Here is a 25,032-nt window from a genome sequence, read left to right on the forward strand (position 1 = left end):
AGAGCAAACGAGTCGCACACAGTGGGCTGCTTTATGGCTTGGAGGGCATGTGGCTTGGCTATTTTACAGAGAGGCGCAGATCCAATGGTCATTGTCAACGTCACAGTAAGTGACAAAAGTGAGAGCAGGCTGGCAATTGTGTAAGAAAAGAGTGAAAATGGAGGAGCTAAGATCAGGAGTAGAAGACACCCGGTGGTCTTATCAGAAGTGCTGTCTGTGACACAACACACTACTGGGAGGACTGGAGAGATCAGAGAGTTTAACATGCGGCTCAGATTGGGTTTAAGAAGGAGGGGCACAGGGTTAAGGGGCATCAGGGGGATTTTAACAGCAGATGGCAGCTGCACCCCTGGTATGGGATCCACTGATGTTATTAGAAGGCAAACAAGGAGGTCAGTCGTGGACTTTTAACAAGGAGCTTAAGAAGTCGAGGTTTACAAACTTATAATCAGAAACAGGCAGTGATATTAAAAAGAATAAGGGATAAGTGGAGGTGGATATTGATCAATAAAGTAAAAAAATATACTAATACAAAAAACAAATATAGAATTAAACTAGAGAACTGGAAACCAAAAACAGAAGACTAATAAATTAAAAGATTATAATAATAAGAGTGAGTTATAAAAGAGTGAAAACATCGAATAAGAGTGAAAGTGAACAAAAATAACAGCAGTGTGAGTTTAAAGTCTTAACAGTCCATTTAGTAGGCCGTGATAATAATAGAATTTTAAAAAGTAACTTTAAAAAGTCTTGTCTACAGGGGATTAATCAAAATCAAATCAGCAGTACATTTTAAATAGGAGATCTGAATACGCAAGGTCATCAAAAAGAAAACAAAATGAATGGCAGAAAATCAAACCTGACTAAGGTTAAGAACAGAAATGGCCAAGAACCGAGATTTAACCAGAGAGCATCAAGGGTACAGGCCTGACATTAGGAGTGGGCAACAGACCACCAAATACAGACAGGAGTGTCAAACAGGCATATCCAGCTTTAAATGGCTGACGCCCACTTACTTATCTGAACTAATCTGCACAATCACACCAAGCGCACATTAAGATCTCATGATTTCAGTCTTCTAAAGAGTCCAATGATTAATAAAACAACAAAGGGAGGTCGAAATTTACACTGTAGGGTCTCAAAGCTGTGATCTGATCTGCCGGATCATATATAATGATGCCCATTCATTCTCAGGCTTATGAGTAGCCACTTTAGCCTGGCATAGCTAGTAGAGCTGACTGTTAGCTGTGCTTATTACGTCTGTTTGTTAGTCATTTGTATAAAAGTGTAAATAAGATAACCATCATGAACTCTTGCCAATCACCCAATATTCTGTTTCTTTTCTCATTTCAGTATTCTGCTGTTCCCCTTCTCCACTGCCAAGCTGTTTAGTAGCCCATGACTGGGACACCTGAGGTTATCAGGAGCCTTGGAATTGAAGAGTTAAAGGAATGATTAGCCTGCCCAGCACAGACGTGTATGGCAGAACGACCATCAGGAGGTAGGTGGCAAGTAGGCTGAGGTCTTCAGACGTGTCCGACTTCTCTCAGTTCAAAATGGCCGCTGAACCTACAGAGGTTTATTTCCTCCAGATATGCTGACAGTTGTTTCCGATTTCCTCTCCTCTTTTGTTAGCTGGCCTTGTCTCGATGATGATATTAATGGAAGTGCCCAGTTTGATCTTTTCATGTTACTCAGTTGAAGGGTTAGGCATTAGGGTAGGGGACTGCCAGCCAAGCTGGCAAACACTGGTTCACTAGCCCAAGAATTAATCAATTTGATTCTAGCTCCACTCATTGTCTCAAGAATATTATTTTATTAAGACTTTATATTTCTCACTAGCAAAATACCCGCGCTTCGCAGCGGAGAAGTAGTGTGTTAAAGTTATGAAAAAGAAAAGGAAACATTTTAAAAATAACGTAACATGATTGTCAATGTAATTGTTTTGTCACTGTTATGAGTGTTGCTGTCATATATATATATATATATATATATATATATATATATATATATATATACTAGTAAAATACCAGGCTTACTTGAGAAGTAGTGTGTTAAAGAAGCAATGAAAAGAAAAGGAAACATTTTGAAAATAAAGTAACATGATTGTCAATGTAATTGTTTTGTCACTGTTGTGAGTGATGAGTGTTGTTGTCATATATATATATATATATATATATATATATATATATATATATATATATATATATATATATATATATATATATATATATATATATATATATATATATATATATATATATACATATATATATATATACATACATACACACACACACATATATATATATACATACATATCTACATATATACACACAAAGCTATTTCAGATCAGTGCAATACGCTGCTTGTTAAAACGGATAACTCCGCTCTTACGTGCAAGTCTCGTGGATATTATGAACTATGTATTTGTTCAAGTTCTATTTAAATTTTAAATAGAAGGAATTTTTATTTAGTCGACAGAAATATCTTTGGTAGGAATGGTAAAAACAGACAGAAATATTATTCCTGAATAAATCAACTCAAACCTTAAACAACTTATAATATTTTGCTCTCCATAAAAATATATCCTGTCTAAATTATACAAGTTAGAAATAAAGTAAGCGTTAAAAGAACAAACATTCAAATTTCTTTACTCTTATGTAATTTTATATAAAAATAAACTTAGATTTTAAATATCCCAAAAGATTTTGCTCTCCATAAAAATATATCCTGTCAAAATTATACAAATTCAAATATGAACATGCTGCATAACAAAACCTGGAAATATAAATAAAATGTGTTCCTTTCAGCAATAACAAATCAAATCATTCAGTTGTCTCTGCTCATATGTCATTTTAGAGCTGGACGCCTGGCATCTTTTTTGGCACAGGTTCGTTTCTGTTTGGTGTGAGGTTCTGTGTTGTGGAGATTCTCAGGATGGATTGCAGGTGCTCATCAGTGAGGCGACTCCTGTGTGCTGTTTTGTTAGTCTTTATCACTGAGAAGAGCATCTCACACAGATATGTGCTACCAAACATGCACAAGGTTCGAGCCGCATGTAGACGGACTTTTTGTTCTTCAAAGTCACCAAAGCGCCGTGCAAACTCAGTGCGCGCTCAGTTTATCAGCAAAGTGCGATTTGGGAACACCGTAGTGACGACTTGGTTTAACATTACTTGGCAACAGGGGGTTGCACTGGTGCATTTGTGTCTCCCATAAAAGCAGCTTCACTTGAAATCACTTTGTGATTGTGCACGGGTAAAACGTCCGCTGAAGTGTCAGATTCTTATTTAATTCTTCTGCTTTCTGTATCTTCTGCATTGCATTCAGGTTACCCTGATGTTTTGTCTCATAGTGCCGTCTTAGATTAAATTCTGTAATTACAGCCACATTAGCTCCACAAATGAGACACACGGGTTCAGTAAACATATACTCAGCCTCCCATCGGTTTTTAAAGGCTCTATTTTCAGAATCAACTTTTCTCTTCAGCATCGTGTGAGCTAGCTTCGCAATAACTTGCAGCATCATAAGCTAGACTTGACTAACGCGGTAAGTGTTGGCAAGGCAGCTGAAGCGCTGCATTATGGGATCTGTAGTTTATTGTGTTACCAGCGCTTCATATACCGGGCCATTAATAACAATAATACAGTATATAAAATGATCTCGGGCGGATATAATTACGCCGGGCGGATGTGGCCCTGCCCTTGAGTTTGACACATATGGACTAAATAGAACTTGAAAAGATATATTTTTCAAATGTGATCGCAATTCAGATAGAGTTGACGCACTACAGCCTGCATGCCTCAATAAGTCATCCTCCCTCGCTCTTACTTTTTACCGTTCATCTAATGAATACACTGAGTATGGCTTTACCAAAACAATCATTGATGGCGAATAAAGTATCCATTATTCGAGTATGTAGATCGGGATATATATATACATATATATATACCAGCGTATCATGCGGAGAAGTAGTGTGTTAAAAAGCTAGAAAAGAAAAGGGAACATTTTAAAAATAACGTAACATGACTGTCAATATACAGTATTTGTTTTGTGAGTGTTACTGAGTGTTGCTGTCATCAAGGATTTGATTATCATTATTTCTTTCAATCAGGTTCGTATTTGTAGGATGTGTTGTGTTCAAGTTACATTCCGTGTTTGTCAATCGTTGTAAAGATGACAGGTTTCATTCATCGATTCGTTTCTTACTGCATCAATAAACAGCTCGTCTTCTTCTTTATCTGAGACCTGACACACTGCATGCACGGGTTTTTTACACTGTCTTCCTTTAGCGGGACATTGACTTTTCCCACGTGTGCTTTGTTTCCGCAGTAGCTGGATTTATGAATATGCTTGTATCATCATATTTTTGCTGCCTTTTCAATTGTGTAATCGGTTTTGTTCAGCTCTTTGGAACTGTTGCTTTTATCTGTGCACTGCGTCAGTTCACGTGAGCCTTCGGTGTACATGCATCGAAGGTTCCCAGCTGTGCTGGTGCCATCTCGTGCTATGTCCATGGCTGTATTTAATGTTACCTTAGTCCTGGCACTTAAAACTTTCTCTCGCAGTTTCGCTGAGTTTGTGTCAAACACCACCCTGACCATCTCATCTTCCTCTCCATAAGCACAGTCCTTCGCCCGTGAATATTTAGTGGGAGTTTGCTATTGGATTGCAGCCTGTCTATGAACTTAATTTAAAGTGTAGGTTTACATCGTGCTTTGTTTCCGAAGTAGCAGAAATCATGAATATGGTTGTATATGTCACTGCCGCTTCTTATTGTTTCACTGCCTTCTGAATTATATAATGCATGTCTTCCTGGTTTTTATGTACTGCGTGATTACGTGGAAGGCGTGATGATGTCGAAACTCCGCCCCCACGGCGTTCAAGATCATCTCCATTACAGTAAATGGAGAAAAACAGCTTCCAGTTATGACCATTACGTGTAGAATTTCGATATAAAACCTGTCCAACTTTTGTAAGGAAGATGTAAGGAATGAACCTGCCAAATTTCAGCCCTCCACCCACACGGGAAGTTGGAGAATTAGTGATGAGTCAGTGAGTGAGGGCTTTGCCTTTTATTAGTATAGATAGAGAGATAGATATATATATATATATATATATATATATATATATATATATATATAGCTAGAGATAGCTAGAGATAGCTAGAGATAGCTAGAGATAGCTAGAGATAGCTAGAGATAGATAGAGATAGCTAGAGATAGCTAGAGATAGCTAGAGATAGCTAGAGATAGCTAGAGATAGATATATATATATATATATATATATATATATATATATATATATAGAGAGAGATATATATATATATATATATATATATATAGCAAAATACCCGCGCTTCGCAGCGGCAAAGAAAGTACTGCATTAAAATTTTTATTAAGAAGAAAATTAAACTGAGGGAAAATATGCCAATAATTATTTGTGAAGGATTTCTTTATATACCACATTGTGAGTTCGGCCCTCCGGTTGTAATCTGACCAAGCTGTGCGCTGAGCTTACTCTTGAGCATGTAACGTACAGTTGGCCATGTGAACAGTAATCTTGTTTCAAATCTCACAGCTTGGATTGCTGCTGTCATAATCGGTTTGAGTTTCATGGTTTGTTTCAATTACGACAGTATTTGTAGGACTTGTGTTGAAGTGACATTCGGCGTCTGTCAAGCGTTGTAAGCATACAACCGGTTTCAGTGATAACTTCACATCCAGCTTTTGAGAGTTTAAACATTCATAAACATCAAAGTGTCCACTACTGAAATCGTCACCTGTGAATCTAAGATGTTTAAGAGGCATTGGCGGTTGTCCAAAGGTGTAAAATATTTGGCCATTTCACTACACTACTACGAACAATTCAGCGGCAGCCATCAACTCACATGCAGATCCATAGGTGAAGGGCTTCACTCTTCTAGTGCTCATGTGTAGTCTAATTATCTCCTGTACCGTCATCAGTCCACACCTTGAACCTGTCCCAGTCATTCAATACATAAGACACAATGTTCCTCCGGACATCAAGAGTGACCCTGATATGGCCGTGCAATATGTAACAAAGAGAATGGAAAAGGTAGGTGCCATCTCCGGGCATGGAAACATCTCGGTAAATGTTAGTTCTTAGATGGATGGTGATCACCTCAATAGACATGTTAATGGGGGTACGGTTGAAACGATAAAGGAAATGGGTACCTGAACAATGTTAAGTAAGTCTAAAATACCTACACAATAACTATAATCGTAAAAAAGGAACAATAAAACAGCGGAGAAGCCGTGAATTAAACAAAAAGGCTGTAGTTATCAGCAGGGAGACGTGAATTCCGTGGCGAAGCAAGGAAGGGAATGTAGAGACTGGAGCGATGGACAGCCTTATATAGGCAGGCAGCCAGCCAACAACGTGGGAGGCGTTGGGATGGGGGACCCAACGCCACCTCACACGGTGACCGAGCTGCAGGCTATGGACGTATATATGTACGTAAGTAGGATTCAGTTAGCGTTGGGAACCCGTGTACCAAATTTCTTGAACATGGGCCCATAAGTAACAAAGACTGTTGAAAAGTTCAATATGGCGGCTGACAGTGGTGTCATACCACCGAAATAAGTACGTACATTGGTTTTGGTTAACGCAGGGAAGCCGCCTACCAAATTTCGTGAAGATGGGGCCATAAATAAGAAAATTCAACATGGTGGACGTTGTCGACCGTTACGTGTAGAATATCGAAATGAAACCTGCTTAACTTTTGTAAGTAAGCTGTAAGGAATAAGCCTGCCAAATTTCAGCTTTCTACCTACATGGGAAGTTGGAGAATTAGTGAGTCAGTGAGTGAGTGAGTGAGTGAGTGAGTCAGTGAGGACTTTGCCTTTTATTAGTACAGATTAAGCCCTGTCGGAAATCTTGTCTGCAGCATTTTAATCTATTCTGTTTCTTTCTTAACCTGCAAGGTTTTAGTCCAATACGTCTGATGTTCTATTGGAAACATAATAGGGCTATGATCTTGTTACTCAGTTTAAGGGTTATTAGGCTAATCTTTACTTTTATGTGTGTAAATGTTGTATTTTGTAAAGTTTATCAGCTTGTCTCCAGTGAACTGAGCCTGCAGCAATGAGGACAATACAAAAAACTGCAAACTGAAAAATGCCATCTATACTATAAAGCCACTTAAGACGTATTGTAAGAATTTTAGATATAATCCCAGATATCAATATTAACTGACATGTGAGTGTAACATGTCTCTTAGAGAGGCCTGAGGTACTCCTGACATAAGTGATCAGAACACAATGAACCTCCGCTCAGTTTAATGAGAGCACAGAGCTCACTCGACTGTCCACGGATCACACTGTGCATCTCATCCTGGACTCTTTCACGTCTTTCACCCAGTCTCTCTAGGACAGGCTCCAGCTCCCTGCTGTCCTATACAAGCAAACTGAGACTCCTCAACATTAAGAAATAGATTTCTCTGACAAACTACATTTACGTATCACTTAACTCCTGTTTATTTAGTTTCCATTAAACACTAAACTCCACTCACCTGTTTTCCTTCTCGTTCCATCTTCTGCTCAACCTTTTCATGACCATCAGGTTCAGTCATTCCACACATCATGCAGATACACATCTCATTAGTTTTACAAAACATCTCCAGACTTTTATGTTTCACACAGAGTTTCTCCTTCAGATTTCTATCAGGATCAACCAGCTTGTGGTGCTTCAGGGCCGCTACTTCAGAGTGAGGCTTTTCTCCTGTGTGGATTCTTCTGTGTTTCTGAAGACTGCTTCTGCTTGAGAACAACTTACCACATTCTGGACAGCAATGAGGTTTTTCTCCAGTGTGTATTCTTCTGTGTCTCTGAAAATTGCTTTTCCTTGAAAAAGACTTGCCACAATCTGGACAATTACTTTTTTCTCCTGTGTGGCTTTTTCTGTGGTTCTGAAGACTGCCTTTCCTTAAGAAGGATTTACCACATTCTGAACAGCAATTAGGTTTTTCTCCCATGTGAATATATTTGTGCCAATGAAGTTCACTTCTCCATGAGAACGATTTACCACATTCTGGACAGCAATGAGGTTTTACTCCTGTGTGGCATCTTCTGTGGTTCTGAACACTGCTTTTTCTTAAGAAGGACTTACCACATTCTGGACAATAATGAGGTATTTCTCCTGTGTGGATTCTTCTGTGCCTCTGAAGATTCCCTTTACATGAGAAAGACTTACCACATTCTGAACAGCAATATGTTTTTTCTCCAGTGTGAATCTTCATATGCTCATTAAGATCACCTTTGTGTGTGAAAAGTTTGCCACATTCCAAACATTTTTTACCAGTGTGAATTTGGATTTCTTCCTCCACTTGGTGTTGGTCAGTTTTGATGGCTTCTGTCTGTGTTACTCCAGTAGCAGGGAGAGAACTGCACTGAAGAAAGGCTGTTCTCTGGTTCTCTGATCCTCTTGCCGATTTCTTCATACCTTTCTCTTTGTATTGAAGGGAAGGCTGACCAAATGAAGGCGGAGAGAAGCTGCCATTCTTCTGTAAATCTGAAATAACACAAACATTTTAAATATTATTATATTTTTTATTTTCCTGACAGATTTATCGAAGGCGACTTACAACATTTGAGACACAATTGGTTACATTTCTCTTGTTCTTCCAACTGGAGCAAAGACAGGTCACGTGACTTGCTCAAGGTCACATGATGTCAATACCTAAATTTGAACCTGCCACTTCAGGGTTTGATGTCCAAATTGCTAAGCACTACCCTCCTTTAAAAATAAATTAAACAGTACAAGTAAAGTGATGGCACACTGGTTGGAGATCCTTCCTCACACTGAGGTGCCATTTATGGTCTGGCCACTCTGTGTGGCCTTTACATGTTCTGGTGCCGTCTGTTCAATTTCGCCACCTTTTTCTCACATGTGAAAGACAGGCCTGATCTGATCAATCAATCACAAATCAAAATCAGCCAATTTTCACTCCTAATGATGTGACTGATGATCAGCAAATTAGTTGATCTAGACATCTGATATTGAATACAAGACAAAGTTCTAACATAATCAAAATATAGAAACACTTCCTCACCAGTACAATAGTTTTATTGCCTTCCAACAAGAGATTACAAATTTGTAATACAGGTATATGTGTAAAAAGAAGCCAGTCATGGAGAATTCTCTGCTAACATTTTCAACAATACAAACCTTATTCAGCATCTGAGAAGTCAACACAAGTACTGGTGTGAAGAACAGGCTGTTCAAAGGCTGAAATGACCAGCAAGCTTAGTGTAGCTCAGTCACCTACTCTCACTCGGCCTCCAATAATGGCAGCACTTAGAAAACTCAACCTTATAATACGGAGAGCAAGAACGCCAAAGACTTACTGTGACAGCAAAAACAGTGGAATTCATTAGCCTGGACAACCAGGCACGTTCAGTTCTGGGAAATGTCACCTTCTAGATCATTTAGATCCACGATTCTATCTGCCAGCGAGTGTTTGTTGACTGATTTATTTGTATAATTAAATTAACCAGGCATTCGATATTTTGACTAAAATCCCTTTGATTAGCCTTTCAGTGAATGTGTAGATAGATGGGAGGAAAGGGATACAGTTTTATCGAGCTGGTACATTAATATAATTCGTTATCAAGTGGACGTTGATTGGTTAGAAATTGTAATCAGCCCTCTTACTTAATTAAGCATAATAAGCATTGAGTGTGAATAGTCACTATACAGTTATGAATTCCGTAACAGACATTATTATCATAATGATTTTTCTCTAAATTAAACAATGGTACACGGACACGTATTTCACAGATGATTGCAAATTTCAAACACATAAACTGCTTAGTGCCGGTGTCTCGACCACACAGACGCACTCGGAGTGAAAGACGACAGCCGAGAGATCCAAAGAAACTCCCCGCCAACAGAACTGCAGAATGCTCGACTAAAACTCTCCAAAATGTTTCTAGGACATGATCCAACCTGCGAACGTTGCAATCAAGTCCCAGCCTCACTGGGTCACATGTTCTGGGCCCGCACCAAACTAACATGATTCTGGACAAACATTTTTAATTACCTCTCAGACAGCCTTGGACTCACAATCCCTCCTAACCCATTAACAGCTGTGTTTGAGGTTCTTCCAGATGGGTTTAAAGTGGAGAAAGACAAACAAATTGTGATTGCATTCACTACACTGTTGGCTTACAGACTTATTCTGATAAACTGGAAGAACCCAAACTCTCCTCTTTTAAGTCAGTGGGAAACCGATGTGTTATATTATTTGAAATTGGAAAAAATCAAATACTCAGTTAGAGGATCTGTACAGACCTTTTTCAGAACATGGCAGGATCTAATCAGTAATATTTTAAAATAAGTTCATAAAGCACAGAGAATTTATTAATTTAGGTATGTTTACAAGTCTTAAATTTAACGTTATTTGGCTTTCCCTCTCAGGGGTGGGGATCGATCTGTTCTTAACTCAATTTTTCTTTTTGTAAAATCTTGATTGCTTTGAATGGATTGTAATAAAATTAATAAAAAAAAAAAGAACTGCAGAATGCAGGAAGAAATTGTCAATAAAGATAAAAACGATATTTGAGTCAGCAGCATCAGAGGTGAATCTTTCTCTCTGTGTACGAGTGGGGACAGCAAGGGTCTGTACAGTACAGCAGCACACGTCGTGGATGACAGGAGGACCAGACTGTCCTCAAAACATGCAGAGATGATTATATTCTTAGATAAGAACCTGAAGCGTTCACCAAGACTGTCTCATTTTCTTCTTGGCGTAGTCGACGACTACAAATTTCTAATTAAACATTTTATTTGATTAGAAATGTGGAGTATGACTAAGACATGCCTTTAGTTTTGTTCAGCTTGTTTTTGATCCATTATATGTGCATTATGGGTAAATGCGCTTTGTGTATGCAGTAGCACTTTTATTATGAAATGTGAAGTTTATACATGGCTAAAAATACATTTATTATTAAAAAAAAAAAAGAAAAATTATTATTATAGGGCGGTAGGGTGGCACAGTGGGTAGAGCTGCTGCCTCGCAGTTAGGAGACCCTTAAGGGTTCGCTTCCCGGGTCCTCCCTGCGTGGAGTTTGCATGTTCTCCCCGTGTCTGTGTGGGTTTCCTCCGGGTGCTCCGGTTTCCTCCCACAGTCCAAAGTCAGGCAGGTTGGGTGCACTGGCGATTTTAAATTGTCCCTAGTGTGTGGTGTCCTGTGGTGGGCTGGCGCCCGGGGTTTAATTCCTGCCTTGCGCCCCGTGTTGGCTGGGATTGGCTCCAGTAGAACCCCTATAACCCTATAGTTAGGATGGAGCGGATTGGAGAATGGATGGATCCTATTATTGATATCAGCAGATCCTAATGGAATGGGTGAACAATATCAGCCCTAAAGACTCCGATCAGAGCCTTGCTAACCCAATAATGGGTCTGAATTTGGATTCTCTCTTCTTAATTATAATGTATTTGATTATATTTACATCCTCTAGAACCTAATCTGAATTAAAAATAAGTGTGTTAGGGGGGCACAGTGTTTAGCACAGCTGCTTTATTGTTCAGGTGTCCTGGGGTCAAATCCTGCCCACAGTTGTTCTACACTATGGCTCTGAATGGCATTTTTGGTTATATTGGTTCTTCTCCTCATCCCCAAAAACATGCAGGTGAAGTGGAGTGGTGACTCCGAATTGACCCGATGTGACTGTGGGAGACGGAAGGGCCCAAGATCATCTCCAAGTGAAGATTTCACACCACAGCCAACTTGTCCAGGCCATGTCAACCCAGCAAGTTCAGGCTGAGAGCAGAACACAAGATGCTGAAAGAAGACCCTGAGACCCCCTGAATGTCATCATGGCTTGTACAGGTAGCTCTTGTCACTGTTAACGTCAAAGTGCACAAGATTACCATTAGAAAGAGGAGGCACATATTAGGTGCGCACTGGCTTGAGCAAATTCACGCTTATTTAGTGAACAGGGGCGAGGATTTCATTCTGACTTATTTATCTCTTTTTATAGACATTTCGGCCTTTACTGCCACACAATTTAAGAAATATACATCTCTTTAAGAAAATATGACCCATGCACTGTTGGCCTAACATACGTCACAGCTTCAGTCAAAGCTACACTTTAGATTTTTCCTTATTCACAGTTTTTCTAATTTATCATTTATTAGGTAACCTATTACTTGATATCACACACCCGAGCAGGTGGTCTTTATCCAAGTTCAACTAACTGTGTTCCCCACTTTCATTTCAATCTACTAAAAACATCAAAGAACCCACCATTAGAATTTATAAATGCTCTCTTTCTTTTATATTTAATCACATTACTCACTTATTCCAACACTCCCAGGTGACTCTTCTCCTTCTCTCCCATTTCCCTCTGTGATTTTCTCTTCAGACTCTGATAACTCTGATTTCAGCTCTGCAGAATTCTCCTGTGTAGCCAGTCGTCCCGTATTAGTGGACCAGGGCTGTAAACTGGATGGAGATTCTTCACAGGCCTCTTGCTTGTAAATATCCTCAGTTTCATGCTTTTCAAGTTCAAGACCACCAGAGAAATCATTCAAATCTTCAGCTTTAATGGTAACAGTCACCCCCTTGCACTCTTCCTCCTCTTTAAAAACTGAAATTCTTTCTTCGTGATCCTCCAGCTTCACACACACATCCTCTGGTGTGAGCCGCTCACAGTCTTCTTCTTTAATGTCCGCCGTTCTTTCATCCACGCCGTCTTCTTTGGCAGAGGACATGCTCTGTGGGAAACTCTTCTCTCTCTTTAAGTGTCTGCCCTTCTCTTCTCAGATTCACTTCTCACATGGACAGCCCTGAGCTGGAGGCCATTAGACACCTCAGAGTATGACTAAGTGAAATGGGAAAGACCTGTGAACATAAAAGTGTAGAATTAACTTCATAAAGTCAGTAAAAATAATGAGCACACTTCAGGGTCACAGTGCCCTCCATAAGGTTTGGGTCAAAGACACATTTTTATTGATTTCCTCCTCTGCCTCACAGTTTAAAATTCCAAATCAAACAATTCAGATGTGATCAAAGTGCACTGCAGACCTTCATTAAAGGGGATTTGCATACATTTCAGTCCCACCATGTAGATATGACAACACTTTATCTACAACCCCAAATCCAATGAAGTTGTGATGTTGTGTAAAACAAATAAAAACAGAATACAATGATTTACAAACACTTTTCAACCTATATTGAATTGAATACACTGTGAAGACAAGATATCGAATGTTCAAACTGATAAACTTTATTGTTGTTTTGCAAATCTTCACTCATTTTGAATTTGATGTCTGCAACAGATTCCAAAAAACTGGGACGGGGCAGCAAAAGACTGGGGAAGCTGAGGAATGTTCAGAAACACCTGTTCATTGGAAACAGGTGTTTGTCATGATTGGGTATACAAGGAGCATCCCCAAAAGGCTCAGTCATTCACAAGCAAGGATGGGGCGAGGTTCACCACTTTGTGAACAACTGCATGGGCAAATAGTCCAGCAGTTTAAGAACAACGTTTCTCAACGTACAATTGCAAGGAATCTAGAGATTTCATGATCTACCATCCATAATATCATCAAAAGATTCAGAGAATCTGAAGAAATCTTTGCTCGAAAACGGCAAGACCGAATACCAACACTGGATGCCCGTGACCTTCGATCCCTCAGGCGGCACTGCATTAAAAACTGACATCATTCTGTAAAGGATATTACCACGTGGGCTCAGGAATACTTCAGAAAACCATTGTCAGCTAACACAGTTCATCGCTACATCTACAAGTGCAAGTTAAAACTCTACCATGCAAAGCGAAAGCTCTATATCAAAATCACCCAGAAACGCCGCCAGCCTCTCTGGGCCTGAGCTCATCTGAGATGGATTGACGCAAAGTGGAAAAGTGTGCTTTGGTCTGACGAGTCCACATTTCAAATTGTATTTGGAAATCATGGACGTCGTGTCCTCCGGGACAAAGAGGAAAAGGATCATCTGGATTGTTATCAGCGCAAAGTTCAAAAGCCAGCATCTGTGATGGTATGGGGGTGTATTATTGCCCATGGCATGGGTAACTTGCACATCTGTGATGGCACCATTAATGCTGAAAGGTACATACAGGTTTTGGAGCAACATATGCTGCCATCCAAACGACGTCTTTTTCATGGACATCCCTGCTTATTTCAGCAGGACAATGCGAAGCCACATTCTGCATGTGTTACAACAGTGTGGCTTCGTAGTACAAGAGTGTGGGTACGAGACTGGCCTGCCTGCAGTCCACACCTGTCTCCCAATAGAAATGTGTGGCACATTATAAGGCGCAAAATACGACAATCGAGACCCCGGACTATTGAGCAAGAATGGGAAAGAATTACACCTCTATAGCTTCAACAATTAGTGTCCTCAGTTCCCAAACACTTATTAAAAGGAAAGGAGGTATAACACAGTGGTCAACGTGCCCATGTCCCAGCTTTTTTGGAACGCGTTACAGGCATCAAATTCAAAATGAGTGAAGATTTGTAAAACAACAATAAAGTTTATAAGTTTGAACATTCGATATCTTGTCTTTGTACTGTATTCAATTGAATATAGGTGGAAAAGGATTTGCAAATCATTGTATTCTGTTTTTATTTATGTTTTACACAACATCCCAACTTCAGTGGAATTGGGGTTGTACACTGAACTATCATGTGTGGACACAGCAATGGCAGGTCTATTAAAGACATAGTCATATTTAGGGCTTCGTTGGCTATAGACTGACATGAACGTCAAACAGGAGGATGGGGTCTTCACATCATTAACACATTTCAGTGCAGGAAGTGTTGTAAAGACAAAGAGACCATCAGAAATTATGAGACAATTCATTCCTTTGTTCTCAGATAAGAGTACATGGAGCTCCTCTGAAACTACTTAGTGATAATGGTGGAGAATCAGAGAGATGGCAGAGAATTTTAACATTGAAACAAAGACCACCGCTGCATACAGTCCCTGGGGTAATGGATTACCTGAGAGACACAATCAGACACTCACAGAAATTAAGTGATAAAGAATACTGGATGTGACTGGTTAGTGCCAGATTACTGCCACGGGGCACTAATGGTAGAGAATACCATGCACAATATTTATGGGTACAGCTCATATCAGCCAGTGTTTGGCTGAAATCCAAATCTTCCTTGTGTTCTCGTGGACAGACCACCCGCCCTAGAAGGCACCACTAGGAGTGTGTCAGTGGAGCACATATTCCAGCGCTGCACACGTCAAGAAGAGCATTTACTGAAGCCGAGTGTTCAGAGCGAATACGGAGAGCACTCCAGAGACAGGTTAATTCTGAAAATGATAAATCGGAGACAAAGTGGACGACAAAAGAGTGGACTGTGCAGAATGGAAGGGACCTGCAGATGTCATTGGACAGGATGGAGTTGTGAAATGTGTCAGACGTGGAGGTGCTCTTGGAAGGGCCCACCATTCTAGACTACGTCAAGTCAATGGTAAAGGTGACAATCAACATACCACCAGCTGTGAGAGAGATGGAGAGAGAGATTTATCTAACACTACATCAGATAATGAAGACACTGGAGATGAGAAGGAGACTCTAAACTCTTCAGTCCCAGTAGAAGATGTCGATGCTGAAGTTGAGCAAACTCACAGGTTAAGATGGAGTCATTGTGTTTGTCTAAAAAAGGGGCAAACTGTGAGATATGTGGTCAGAGATTGTGGCATACAGATAAAGAATTAGATTGGGCTGGCAAAGCAGAAATTGGTATAATTTAGAGCTTACTGATCCCGACAGCATTTCTGACACAGAAGGGTCTGCTGACACATCAAGTGTGGATAATCTGCAAGATGAACCAGAAACTAATGAACTGCAACTATGGGACTTGTGTGTGGAAATCACGGAGATACAAGCGGAGTCAGCTGGAAAAGTAATGGAGCATCTGAGGAGGTGGAAAACCACAAGATGGATATGCCCTTTAAAAAGAGACTTCAGCAGGAACCGCACATAAAGACCACCTAGTGGCACGAGGGTCTAAGGGACAAGATAGGAGTGGGCTCAACAGGGATTCACCAACAAGGGCATCGGAATCTGCTCACGAAGGTCTCTATTCTTCAACACTAGAATTACCAGAGACTACGAAAACAAATCTTGATCCGTCTCACCTTAAATCGCTTCTTAAAACCGTTTTCACCTCTCCTCCAGCCCCTATGGTCCTGTAAATGTGCCGATAAAAACAAACTGCAAGCAGCCAGCTATTCCATCCCCCCCACTGACTTAGAACGTGCACAAACTTCTCCCAGCTCATGCCTCGATTATATGAGAGTGAAGTGGAGTTTTAGAGTGGAAATAATAGATTATTTGGAACACACGCATTTCATGTGTGTTCCGTTTCTACAGTACATCAACTGCTGTATGGACATTGTAGTTCCAGCAAGAACAGTACCCTGCTATGCTAACAACAAGCCATGGATTACAAGTGACATCAAAGGCCTTTTGAACCAGAAGAAAAGGGCTTTTAAAGACGGTGATCAGCATGAGCTCAAGCGCGTGCAGAAGGAACTCCGAGTCTAGCTCAGGGCGGTGAAAGCGCAGTACAGATGAAAGCTGGAGTAGAAGTTGCAGAACAACAGCATGAAGGAAGTGTGGGATGGGATGAAGATTATCACTGGCTGCAGCTCAAAGCGGGGTGCCACCATCGAGACAGACGTGGAGAGAGCAAACGAAATGAACAACTTCTTTAATAGGTTTGATCACCCTAACCCACTCTCACCTCGGAGTACTGCATCCTCCAACCATCCTTCTGCTGATACCAGCATAGGTGAGACATCCCCACCCACAATTACAGCAGCCCATTTGAGCAGAGAGCTGAGAAGACTTCATGCCAGCAAAGCAGCGGGTCCAGATGAAGTATCGCCACGACTGCTGAAGGCCTGTGTGATGGAACTGGGGAGTCCTCTACAGCGCATCTTCAACCTGAGCCTGGAACAGGGGAGAGTCCCGAGGCTTTGGAAGACATCTTGTATCACCCCAGTCCCAAAGATATCACGTCCAAGTAAGATGAATGACTTCCGGCCTGTTGCTCTGATGTCACATCTGATGAAGACCATGGAGTGGCTGCTATTTCACCACCTGAGGTCACAGGTCCACCACGCCCTCAACCCACTGCAGTTCACATACCAGGAGAAGGTGGGAGCGGAGGATGCCATCATCTATATGCTACACTGATCCCTCTCCCACTTGGACAGAGGCAGTAGTGCTGTAAGAATTATGTTTTTGGACTTCTCTAGCGCCTTCAACACCATCCAACCTCTGCTCCTTAGAGACAAGCTGACAGAGATGGGAGTAGACTCACACCTGGTGCCATGGATTGTGGACTATCTTACAGACAGACTTCAGCATGTGCATCTTGGGAACTGCAGGTCTAACATTGTGGTCAGCAACACAGGACGCGCGAGGGGACTGTACTTTCTCCGGTCCTGTTCAGCCAACATACATCGGACTTCCAATACGACTGAGACCTGCCACGTGCAAAAGTTCGCTGACGACACTGCTATTGTGGGCTGCATCAGGAGTGGGCAGGAGGAGGAGTATAGGAAGCTAATCCAAGACTTTGTTAAATGGTGCGACTCAAACCACTTACAACTGAACACCAGTAGGACCAAGGAACTGGTGGTGGATTTTAGGAGGCCCAGGCCCCTCATGGACCCTGTGATCATCAGAGGTGACTGTGCAGAGGGTGCAGACCTATAAATATCTGGAAGTGCAGCTAGTTGACAAATTGGACTGGACTGACAATACTGATGCTCCATGTAAGAAAGGTCAGAGCCAACTATACTTTCTTAGAAGGTTGGCATCCTTCAACATCTGCAGTAAGATGCTGCAGATGAACTACCAGACGGTTGTGGCGAGTGCCCTCTTCTACATGGTGGTGTGCTGGGGTGGCAGCATAAAGATGAAAGACGCCTCACGCCTGGACAAACTTGTTAAGAAGGCAGGCTGTATTGTAGGAGTAAAGTTGGACAGTTTAACATCTGTGGCAGAACGACGGGCACTAAGCAAACTCCTGTCAATCATGAAGAATCCATTGCATCCACTGAACAGGATCATCTCCAGGCAGAGGAGTAGCTTCAGTGACAGACTTTTGTCACCGTCCTGCTCCACTGACAGACCGAGGAGATCGTTCCTCCCCCACACTATGCGACTCTTCAATTCCACCCGGGGGAGTAAATGCTAACATTACTCAAAGTTATTGTCTGCTTTTACATGCATTTTTATTACTATTTAATTTAATATTGTTTCTTTGTATCAGTATACTGCTGCTGGATTATGTGAATTTCCCCTTGGGATTAATAAAGTATCTATCTATGTAAACACAATGTTAAAACAGAAACTTTTTCATGTTTTAGTAATAAAGGTTACAAAATTTAGGCATCAACTATAAAATGTGTGAAGCCTGAAGGCCAAACACCAAATAAACTCTTTTTTTTTTTTTTTTAACATTCGCCGTTCTGCCTGCCTGAACTCCCTGTCTATCTATATAGTAATAACAGTAATTGTATTATTATCTAGGAGCTTCCCTGTCTGCCTATCATATAGTGCCTTTCCTTCCTACCTATCTATATATCTATCCCCTTAGCTGTTTTTTATATATCTATTATAAGTGCCTTCCCTGTCTATTTATAAATCTAGTGTCTCTCTCTGTCTGTCTGTCTGTCTGTCTGATTGCATATAGCGCTGAACTTACTGCTCTGTACTATTCTGTCCTCTGCATGTCCTGGAGTACAAAAGAAACACCACCGTACAGCAACATGTGCGAACTGGCAAGATCGGGGAAAAAAAAACACGGCCACTGATTACAAACCGCAAGATGAATGAAAGAGACAATATATGTAAAAACATCATCGCACTAATGCAATATTATTTGAAAACGAACAGCGTCAGATCGGGTTTGAATATGCGCTCAATCTGACGCTGTTCGTTTTCAAGTAATATTGCATGTACTATGCGTTGAAATTGTTGCACTGAATAAGCCGACTTCTTCTGTAACAGCGTCAGCGTGTATTCAAACCCGATCTGATGTCGTTCATTTTCAGATAATATTGCATGTACTGAACTATTTTAGAATAAAAACATAATTTGATTTCAGTCAGTCTGTAAGAGCCAGTGTAAATGCATGATAATTGTAAAGGTTAGCTTTTTTTTTTTTTTATTAATTCAGTTCCATTCTCTCAGTCGCATTCACGATCCCAACCCCCCCCATCTGATATTGCTGTTTTCACATAAAGACAGAAAGTTATTTATATAGGGAAGTACGTACAATGTCAGGTGCTCATTCAGTGTAATAGAAACCATAGCACAGAAAGGTGTGTAAACTGCAACAAGTACGCATGTCGTGAATGTAGGAAGGGTGTGTGGGAATTGTTAATATTTGAATGTGATGATTTTATACAGCACGGATCAGAAATCAGCAGTTCTTAGCATAGCACCACAAAAGCTGTCGTATCAACCGCCTACTGTAACTTGCTTTATTTTTTTCTTCACTTATAGTGTAAAATATAAAAGTGCACTTGTTTTGTTATACTTGTACACCAACATATGTTCCTGTGTTTGAGCGACACGGGCATGCTCAAAAAATAGACGTGTAATGCCACGAAAAGTGCACGCAGGCACTTCAGTTCGCAAGCATTGGTACGAGAGTACAGTCACAAGTACGCTGCAGAGCTACAGAGCGTCTTTATGTGAAAACAGCAGGGTCAGATGGTTGGGAAGGATCCTGAACACGACTGAGAGAATGAAAAGTGAATAAAAAAAAAATAAATAAATAACCTTTACAAGTATCAAATTACACCGGCTGTTACACACCGAAATCAAATGTATGTTTTTATTTTAAAATACTAAGAATAAAAGCAGTTTACTTCTCAAAACGGAGTGGTGCAGGATCGAACTCATGACCTTTAGGGTACTAATCAGCGGCTGATACCATTATGCTACCGTAGCTTATTTCGGTGGTATGATGCCACTGTCGGCCGCCATATTGAACTTTCCAACGTCACTAATTCTCCAACTTCCCGTGTAGATAGAAGGCTGAAATTTGGCAGGCTTACTCCTTACAGCTTACTTACAAAAGTTAAGCAGATTTCATTTCGAAATTCTACACGTAACGGTCATAACGGTCGACAACGTCCACCATGTTGAACTTTCTTATTTATGGCCCCATCTTCACGAAATTTGGTAGGCAGCTTCCCTGCGCTAACTGAAACCAGTGTCCATACTTATTTCGATGGTATGATGCCACCGTCGGCCGCAATATTGAACTTTTCAACGGTCTGTTACTTATGGGCCCATCTTCAAGAAATTTGGCATGCGGGTTCCCAACGCTAACTGAATCCTACTTACGTACATATATACGTCCATAGCCTGCAGCTCGGTCACCGTGTGAGGCGGCGTTGGGTCCCCCATCCCAACGCCTCTCATGTTGTTGGCTGCCTGCCTATATAAGGCCGTCCATCGCTCCAGTCTCTACATTCCCTTCCTTGCTTCGCCACGGGATTCACGTCTCCCTGCTAATAACTACAGCCTTTTTATTTAATCCACGGCTTCCCCACTGTTTAATTATTCATTTATTACGATTATAGTTATTGTTGTAGGTATTTTAGACTTACTTTACATTGTTCAGGTACCCATTTCCTTTATCATTCCAACCGTACCCCCGTTACCATGTCTATCGAGGTGATCACCATCGATCTAAGAACTGTCACTTACCGGAGTGCTTTCCATGCCCAGAGATGGCACCTACCTTTTCCATTCTCTGTGTTACATATTGCACGGCCATATCAGGCTCACTCTTGATATCCGGAGGAACATTGTGTCTTATGTATTGAATGACTGGGACAGGTTCAAGGTGTGGACTGATGACGGTACAGGAGATAATTAGACTACACAGGAGCACTAGAAGAGTGAAATGCTTAAGCCCTTCACCTATGGTTCTGCATGCGAGTTGATGGCTGCCGCTGAATTGTTCGGTTGTCGCTTTCAAGTGTACCGAAATGGCCAAATATTTTACACCTTCCGACAACCGCCAATGCCTCTTAAACATCTTAGATTGACAGGTGACGATTTCAGTAGTGGACACTTTGATGCTTATGAATGTTTAAACTCTCAAAAGCTGGATGTGAAGTTATCACTGAAACCGGTTGTGTGCTTACAACGCTTGACAAATACTGAATGTCACTTCAACACAAGTCCTGCAAATACTGTCGTATTTGAAACAAACCATGAAACTCAAACCGATTATGACAGCAGCAATCCAAGCTGTGAGATTTGAGACAAGATTACTGTTCACATGGCCGACTGTACGTTACATGCTCAAGAGTAAACTCAGCGCTCAGCTTGGTCATGTTACAACCGGAGGACCGAACTGACAACATGGTATACAAAGAGATCCTTAACAAATAATTATTGGTCTATTTTCCCTCCGTTTAAAAAGGTTTCATTTGATTAATTTTAAGGCAGTACGGGTATTTTGCTAATTTATGAATAAAAGCATACTTGTTTTGTTATATTTGTACCTTTTGTGAAACTGTTTCTTTGATATTTGGACTTCAGGCTTCATACATTATATAGTTTATGCTTACATTTTGTAATTTACTACTACAATATGAAAAACGTTTCTGTTTTAAAAATGTGTTTACACAGATTACTGTAGAAACGGAACACACGTGAAATGCGTGTATTCCAAATAATGATCTATAATTTCCACTCTAAAACTCCACTTCACTCCCAGATAATCAATCAAGACATGACCTGGGAGACGTTTGTGAACGTTCTGAGTCGGTGGGGATGGAATAGCCGGCTACTTACAGATTCTCTTTATCAGCACATTTAGAGGACAAAAAACGCTGGCGGAGAGGTGTGAACAGATTTAAGAAGCAATTTAAGTTTTCCTCGTAGGCTTTGGTAATTCTAGTGTTAAACAATGAGGACAGACAGTTGAGCGCCAGCCCATAATAGTCGAGTCGCCGCTCTGCAGCTTTCACATTTTAATGGCTTCATAAGGGCCGACACAAACAGCCCTGATGGGCTCACCACTACCCTGGCTTGAGTCCTGTTCTTCACGTAACACGGCCATCTCTAATAAGCAAACGAATAAAATTACATAGAAATACTGAAAGTAGTTGTAAAGGATAAAAGACATTAAATAAAACAATATCGTTTCAAATATCACAAAAATGTACTTTTAATGCCATGTCAGCTGCAGATTTTACTGTATCCCTCCAGCGGCACTAGCTTGTGTAATGTTTGCATTTTTTATTTCTCATTAAACAAATCAAAGTCTCCTTGTTACAGTGACACAGCGCGAGTATCTTTCCTTTTAAATTATTTCTAGTAGGTCTCAGTATGAGACAAACTACTGGAAATTAAACCTGAACGCGCCCTGTAAAGTTAAATCGTTCGCCGCCACTTCAACAAAGTTTACCGATGACGGCTTTAGAGGAAAAAACCACAAAGAACACGCAAAGCTCGAGAAAAATCAGAAATGAACAACGGGGCCGGGCGGGAGCGAGCGGCTGAACAAGCGCGTGACCGGCGGACAACAGTTCGGAGCATGCGCGAAATCAAAAGGGGAAGCAGCGCGTAAAAGTGCACGAGCGCAATGTGAGCTGAAGCAATCCCGAGTTAACGCGTCTCCGCCAAGTCAGATGTAGCGTTACACTTCACGAGAAACCGACTGGGAAATAAATTAACGTAGGACTAGCAAAAAAAGTGCGCGCATCCACAATAGTCTCGTGAAGGTGCGAATTGATGTGCCGCCTCCTCCTCCACGTAGCGCTCAATCCCCAACACTTAAAGGCGAACCACGCGGCGTCAGGCACCTCCTCAAATTTAAAGCCGCTTCAGCATGTCGCGATCTTCCTCAGTGCCGGCATTCCCACCCGTACGCGATCCCAAAGTTCGACTTTGTCTTACCTTCCGCACCTTTACTTCATCATATGGTCGTGAAGAAGTCGGAGCACGAGGTCTCATAAGAGGACACTAGTGATGTACTGCTGGCTATTGACTTGTCGAGCTTTCGAAGCGCTGCTATGGTGCTTGTTAGAAATGCGTCCGTCACGTGATTTTGAGGCACGCTAGCGTCATGACGTCATTAATATTTTGTAGTCAGCAGCTGATTGGTCAGCCCCCTCATCGGTTGAACAGTTTTGGCTCAAGGCGTAAAAGCAGTTGGCCCTGCTACATCTGTATGTTGCTGACGCGAGTTTAAATCCTAGTTGGGGCTCGCGTATGGTCACTGTCAAATATTAAAAAAGGTCTTTTTAAAAAAGAGTTATGTAGTACTTGGTCTGTCAGTTAACAAATACGTTTAGCAGACATTATGAATGATTCACATGGGGCAACTCGTTCCTTGGTGTATAGTCGTGTCCACCTAGAATTTGTGACAAATTATTAAGCATATTTTGCGTAAGGCAGAACGTATAACAATCCAGCGTCTATTCCACCCCATGTCGATCATATCAGAGTGGCTAAGAAACGCTTCACCAAAGCCGACTTGTATCTGCGCACGACACTCCTCATTAAACGTTTTTACTGCTCAGTGATTCCCAGATCTGTAGCTGATTTCTATTATTGATTTCCAAAAAGCAATGTGAGTAAAAGCGAGCTCTGCATATCTAATCACAACTGTCTTTAAAACAGAATCAGTGCAATCGACAGCGCCTTCTGCAATTTAGGGAAAGCCTCGGGATTTCTGCGTTAATGAGACAAAAATGTTGAAAAGAAACTTTGCGAATTCATAAAGAGGTGGACATAAAGATCACTCAAGTACTGACAAGAAGGAGCAGCTGGATAAGCACATCTGGAGCCAAACTTTCTAAAATGCACCTGACTTTGTCAGAAACAATCTTTCCTTGTGAATTCGCCTTTTCAAAGGGGGGTAAATAAGTCGACTTCCGAAGTGCAGCACAACACTTACACTGGCACGCGTCACACTGGGGGGCAAATGCAATGGAGAATACCGACAATGTACACCCTCAGAAGTGGAATAAATCGACTGTACACTGAAGAATTACATTATGAAACGTCAAAATACAAAGGAGAATATTTCAGATAAACGATGAGATTTGTTAATTATAAACAGTGCAACATGTGTTGTTACTTTTTATTTATTCTCACCAAACGTTACATGGGAAATGAATATGGGTAATATGTTATAATAATTCTGATTAAAATACACTGTCAAAATATATTAATGAACAAACTGAGACACATTGGCCTTTTATCACAAAGCGTGTGCGCTGTCATTTAGGACACAATGCATTGTTAACGTCACGCACTCTCCACTGACGCGATGTCACGAAAACAAAGAAACAGCGCAGCCCATGAAACTCACAGCCTCCTTGATTTCTGACCTTATGATTAATTGTCAATATTGTTTCACTCTAATTCTTTCCCTAAAGTGAGTATATAAATAAATCAGACCACTACCATTATCTTTGTAACTCTCTGTTTACTGAAAAGCCTATGTTTTCTTCCTTAACAGTGCCACATACTAAAAAGTCTGTGCTACAACATGAGTCAAATAATCACATTGTTACATCCTTCTTTTTTTTTTTTCTCTACTAGCGCAACTTCACGCCATATCTCCACACATGAACGCATTTACTGTCTGAACATACTAAAACATTAACAGTCCATATGTAACTTAAGTAAAATAGTCTTTCAAATACTGTGGTCTGGCACTAATCCGACCTGATCTGGTAGTGACAGTATGTTTTGTGTCACCGATTGGCTGAGTACTGTGATCGTTTGATCTGCTGCTCTCAGCACACTGTTCTTGTTTTATGACCAGGTCTTGATGGCCAGTGTGCTTTAGGTACCTTCTGTTCCTCCTCAGAACACCACCACTGTCCAGTTCAACCTTAGTATGACCGTTTGTTGACCGGTTCTATAACTGTTTCTTTCTGCCAGACCTTTTGTGACTACATGTTGGCTGTACTCTTACTTGATCACCTGGTGTCAGTGCGGTCAGGTCTTTCGCGTGTCTGTTTTA

At 40.9% G+C, this 25,032-nt stretch overlaps 2 protein-coding genes across 2 annotated transcripts in view; one reads left to right on the plus strand and one right to left on the minus strand.

Moving 5' to 3' along the window:
- Positions 1-25,032, plus strand: part of LOC120528477 (zinc finger protein 502-like) — a 691,287-nt gene that overhangs the window by 631,063 nt on the left and 35,192 nt on the right. The window lies entirely within an intron of this gene.
- Positions 1-25,032, minus strand: part of LOC120528469 (zinc finger protein 184-like) — a 120,574-nt gene that overhangs the window by 5,634 nt on the left and 89,908 nt on the right. The window contains exon 2 of the mRNA XM_039752632.1: positions 8,323-8,535. Within this exon, the coding sequence (XP_039608566.1) occupies positions 8,323-8,535 (213 nt within the window). The remainder of the gene's footprint in view (positions 1-8,322; positions 8,536-25,032) is intronic.

The sequence above is a fragment of the Polypterus senegalus genome, chromosome 4 (assembly GCF_016835505.1).
Source record: "Polypterus senegalus isolate Bchr_013 chromosome 4, ASM1683550v1, whole genome shotgun sequence".
NCBI lineage: Eukaryota > Metazoa > Chordata > Cladistia > Polypteriformes > Polypteridae > Polypterus > Polypterus senegalus.